Source organism: Oncorhynchus nerka, linkage group LG15 (assembly GCF_034236695.1).
Source record: "Oncorhynchus nerka isolate Pitt River linkage group LG15, Oner_Uvic_2.0, whole genome shotgun sequence".
NCBI classification, from domain to species: Eukaryota; Metazoa; Chordata; class Actinopteri; order Salmoniformes; family Salmonidae; genus Oncorhynchus; species Oncorhynchus nerka.
In genome coordinates, this window is record NC_088410.1 from 100,858,249 (window position 1) to 100,863,296 (window position 5,048).

The window sequence follows — 5,048 nt, forward strand, 5'->3', positions numbered from 1 at the left end:
GTAACACAGGACACAGGACCTAGACCACAGGACACAGAACACAGGACCTAGACCACAGAGAACACAGGACACAGGACCCAGGAACCATAAAACAGGACACAGGACCTAGACCACAGAACACAGGACCTAGACCACACAACACAGGACCCAGAACACAGAGAACACTCGACACAGGACCCATAACACAGGACACAGGGAGGGGCGATGGCCTCTGTCTCACCTGGCCGATCGAAAGGGAGTCGGGTTCAGATCCCGGGGATAATGGGGATAACGCAACCGATCGCGGAAAAGCTGGCGGGAGACCCAGGGAGAGTTGTCTTTTCTTTATGAAGGGATCTATAGTCTCGACAGTCTCTATAGAGTCTACAGTATCTATAGTCTCTCAGTCTCTACAGTCAGAAATGCTATAGTCTCTATAGACTCTGTAGTCTTGCCGCTTCCTATACATATAGAATTCCGTCTCGTGCACCTTATGCTAATATCAGTGGTTCTGAGACCATGTAGATACTTCTGATAAATACCTATAGACAATTGTCAGTGGGGATTTTCCTTCCCTCACTCTAGCCTTCTCCTGAGACGAGTTATATCCATCTCTTAAAATACTATGTTACCATTCCTCATTTATATGGTCAATTTGAATAGTTTTATTATTATTATTTATATAAATTAATTTCAATTGACTTGCTGAAATCAGTTGAGTTGTCCTTCTAGGTTTTAATTGACTCGCTGAAATCAGTTGCGTTGTCCTTCTAGGTTTTAATTGACTCGCTGAAATCAGTTGCGTTGTCCTTCTAGGTTTTAATTGACTCGCTGAAATCAGTTGCGTTGTCCTTCTAGGTTTTAATTGACTCGCTGAAATCAGTTGAGTTGTCCTTCTAGGTTTTAATTGACTCGCTGAAATCAGTTGAGTTGTCCTTCTAGGTTTTAATTGACTCGCTGAAATCAGTTGAGTTGTCCTTCTAGGTTTTAATTGACTCGCTGAAATCAGTTGCGTTGTCCTTCTAGGTTTTGTAGATGTTGTGTTTCCTCCTAGACTTGTCCCACGCGCGGGTCCTCGTGCTCTTTAAAGTGAGACGAGAATTTCCATTTATGCCTTCCCATGAACGCCCCACCGGTATTCCCTCTCAGAACGCCCCACCGGTATTCCCTCTCAGAACCCCCCACCGGTATTCCCTCTCAGAACGCCCCACCGGTATTCCCTCTCAGAACGCCCCACCGGTATTCCCTCTCAGAACGCCCCACCGGTATTCCCTCTCAGAACGCCCCACCGGTATTCCCTCTCAGAACCCCCCACCGGTATTCCCTCTCAGAACGCCCCACCGGTATTCCTCTCAGAACGCCCCCACCGGTATTCCCTCTCAGAACCCCCCACCGGTATTCCCTCTCAGAACGCCCCCACCGGTATTCCCTCTCAGAACGCCCCCACCGGTATTCCTCTCAGAACCCCCACCGGTATTCCCTCTCAGAACGCCCCACCGGTATTCCCTCTCAGAACCCCCACCGGTGTTCCCTCCCAGAACGCCCCCACCGGTATTCCTCCCAGAACCCCCCACCGGTATTCCTTCTCAGAACGCCCCACCGGTATTCCCTCTCAGAACGCCCCCACCGGTATTCCCTCTCAGAACGCCCCACCGGTATTCCCTCTCAGAACCCCCACCGGTGTTCCCTCCCAGAACGCCCCACCGGTATTCCTCCCAGAACCCCCACCGGTATTCCTTCTCAGAACGCCCCACCGGTATTCCCTCTCAGAACGCCCCACCGGTATTCCTCTCAGAACGCCCCCACCGGTATTCCCTCTCAGAACCCCCACCGGTATTCCTTCTCAGAACGCCCCCACCGGTATTCCCTCTCAGAACGCCCCACCGGTATTCCCTCTCAGAACCCTCCACCGGTATTCTCTCTCAGAACGCCCCACCGGTATTCCCTCTCAGAACCCCCCACCGGTATTCCCTCTCAGAACCCCCACCGGTATTCCCTCTCAGAACGCCCCCACCGGTATTCCCTCTCAGAACGCCCCACCGGTATTCCCTCTCAGAACCCCCACCGGTATTCCCTCTCAGAACGCCCCACCGGTATTCCCTCTCAGAACGCCCCCACCGGTATTCCCTCTCAGAACCCCCCACCGGTATTCCCTCTCAGAACGCCCCCACCGGTATTCCTCTCAGAACCCCCCACCGGTATTCCCTCTCAGAACGCCCCACCGGTATTCCCTCTCAGAACCCTCCACCGGTATTCCTCTCAGAACCCCCACCGGTATTCCCTCTCAGAACGCCCCACCGGTATTCCCTCTCAGAACCCCCACCGGTGTTCCCTCCCAGAACGCCCCCACCGGTATTCCCTCCCAGAACCCCCCACCGGTATTCCTTCTCAGAACGCCCCACCGGTATTCCCTCTCAGAACGCCCCACCGGTATTCCCTCTCAGAACGCCCCACCGGTATTCCCTCTCAGAACGCCCCACCGGTATTCCCTCTCAGAACCCTCCACCGGTATTCCCTCTCAGAACGCCCCACCGGTATCGCCTCTCAGAACCCCCCACCGGTATTCCCTCTCAGAACGCCCCACCGGTATTCCCTCTCAGAACGGTATTCCCTCTCAGAACGCCCCACCGGTATTCCCTCTCAGAACGCACCACCGGTATTCCCTCTCAGAACGGTATTCCCTCTCAGAACGCACCACCGGTATTCCCTCTCAGAACGGTATTCCGTCTCAGACCGCACCACCGGTATTCCCTCTCAGAATGGTATTCCCTCTCAGAACGCACCACCGGTATTCCCTCTCAGAACGATATTCCCTCTCAGAACGGTATTCCTTCTCAGAACGGTATTCCCTCTCAGAACGGTATTCCCTCTCAGAACGGTATAATCCCTCTCAGAACGGTATAATCCCTCTCAGAATGGTATAATCCCTCTCAGAATGGTATAATCCCTCTCAGAACGGTATAATCCCTCTCAGAACGGTATAATCCCTCCCAGAACGCACCACCGGTATTCCCTCTCAGACCTTCACTGATGGATCACGTTCGAGAAGATAAAAAAATATGTTTGTGACGGCAAAATTATATTGGAAATTCAACACCTGAAGTCAATGTTAAATGAATCACTCTGCACTCAGTACAGGTTGATCAGAAGCTTCACTAGGACAGTCCCTTCAGTTATCTTACTGCTACACAGACAAGTTATATTTGTATGGTTTACATTATTCATCATTAACATTAGTTCTGCACGTGACTGACCAATACCTCACGAGGCTTCTTCTCTCAAAGCTGAGACATTGAAACTGAGATACTCCTTTTTGGTTCCCAGAGCAATGTTCTGGGCATACTACCTTAATTTCCTATACAGTGATAGTCACTTGCATGAACTGAACTGAATTGGTTATTAGAAAAGCAGCATTTGGTGGCGTGGTTATGGCATTGAACTGAGCGGACGTGTTTCAAGTGCTCTCCTGCCAATTTCAGCTAAAATTATTTTAATCTCTTATTTTAAATCCCCGTAACATTGGAACAGAAATTTTCTTGGACAATTTCAGGCGTGTCTTCATCCATTATGAATCGACTTAAACATAGTCCTGGGGAAATGTTTATGTTACTTACAACCTCATGCTAATCACGTTAGCCTACGTTAGCTCAACCTCATGCAAATCACGTTAGCCTGCGTTAGCTCAACCTCATGCTAATCACGTTAGCCTACGTTAGCTCAACATCATGCTAATCACATTAGCCTACGTTAGCTCAACCTCATGCTAATCACATTAGCCTACGTTAGCTCAACATCATGCTAATCACGTTAGCCTACGTTAGCTCAACATCATGCTAATCACGTTAGCTTTAATACTACTCATCCTTTTGTTTTAAAAACACCCTAAATATACGGCACGAAGTAAAGCAATAGCTGGGCGATTCCTCTGTATTATCCAGTTTTGCACCAATTTGGGGCAATGATAATTTCACACCTGGGTAAAAAATGACTTTGGGTTTTAAAGAAAGTGCAAATAAAAGGTATTGATAAAGTAATGGTTTGACACAATTAAAAAAAGGGGCTCATGTTGTTTTAAGAACCGAAATGAAAGATTTAATTTACCACAAAAAGCATTTGTTCAAATACTTACAATTGAGAAGCTTACTTTTTTCCCCCCAAGTCTAAAACAATCGGCCCTAAAAACCTCCTCTGACCACTTTAGAAACACTCTCTGTTATTATGTGTAATGGGAGATGTCAGATGACATCATTATATGAGAAAATGGTAGCTACTCATGAAGACAACTGCGATAGTAAAAGACTTCAGTGGATACAAGATATTTCAATCAATCAATCTAATTTATTCATAAAGCCCTTCTTACATCAGCTGATGTCACAAAGTGCTGTACAGAAACCCAGCACTAAAAACCCCAAACAACAAGCAATGCAGGTGTAGATGCTCTAGTCCTCAGATACAGACGATGAAACACCCGCCTGAGATTGGATAATGACAACACGTCACCCCTGTAACACACATTTAGGCACCTTGTCTCATTGCCTGTGGGAATGTGCTAAGATACAAAAGGTTTGGAGCTCAGAACTGCGCTATATCTCTGAGATGACCTCTAACCCCAAAACCACTAATCCCTAAACTATGCATCCTAAATCTTGACCCAGAGAATACCTCTTTACATAGGAGAGAGAAGGAAATGGTTGACCTCTGTCTATTACAAGCTAGATGTTCAATTTCTCTCAACGAGGAAGTATGTCAGTTCCCCCTCACTTGGTCATTGTTTAAAAGAATTTGCGTCAAGCCTGGCTCTGGAAAAATGTATTTTATATAGTGAAAAAGAAAGCCCCAGAGTTTCATGATATTTGGGATCTGTTTTGTGAGTTTTTGTAATTGGAATTGTAAATCTGTATATCCTCAATTTTTGGGGGTGAATATTGGCTACAGTGGAAGTGCATTATCTGCGACTGCATACTACACTTTTTATGTTTTTTCTTCTTTATTTTCTTGTATTTTTGGAAATGTGAGGCCTTTATTATTGTTGTATTTGTCTGTGATTGTTTGGTTGTTATGTTTGTCTG

At 47.1% G+C, this 5,048-nt stretch overlaps 1 protein-coding gene across 1 annotated transcript in view; it reads left to right on the forward strand.

The window, feature by feature from the left end:
• Nucleotides 1-1,099: 1,099 nt before the first annotated feature.
• The window catches only part of LOC135559862 (uncharacterized protein DKFZp434B061-like), a 51,789-nt gene continuing 47,840 nt past the window's right edge, over nt 1,100-5,048 (forward strand). Inside the window, exons 1-2 of the mRNA XM_065000750.1 lie at nt 1,100-1,192; nt 1,311-2,583. Coding sequence (XP_064856822.1) covers nt 1,100-1,192; nt 1,311-2,583 — 1,366 coding nt within the window. The remainder of the gene's footprint in view (nt 1,193-1,310; nt 2,584-5,048) is intronic.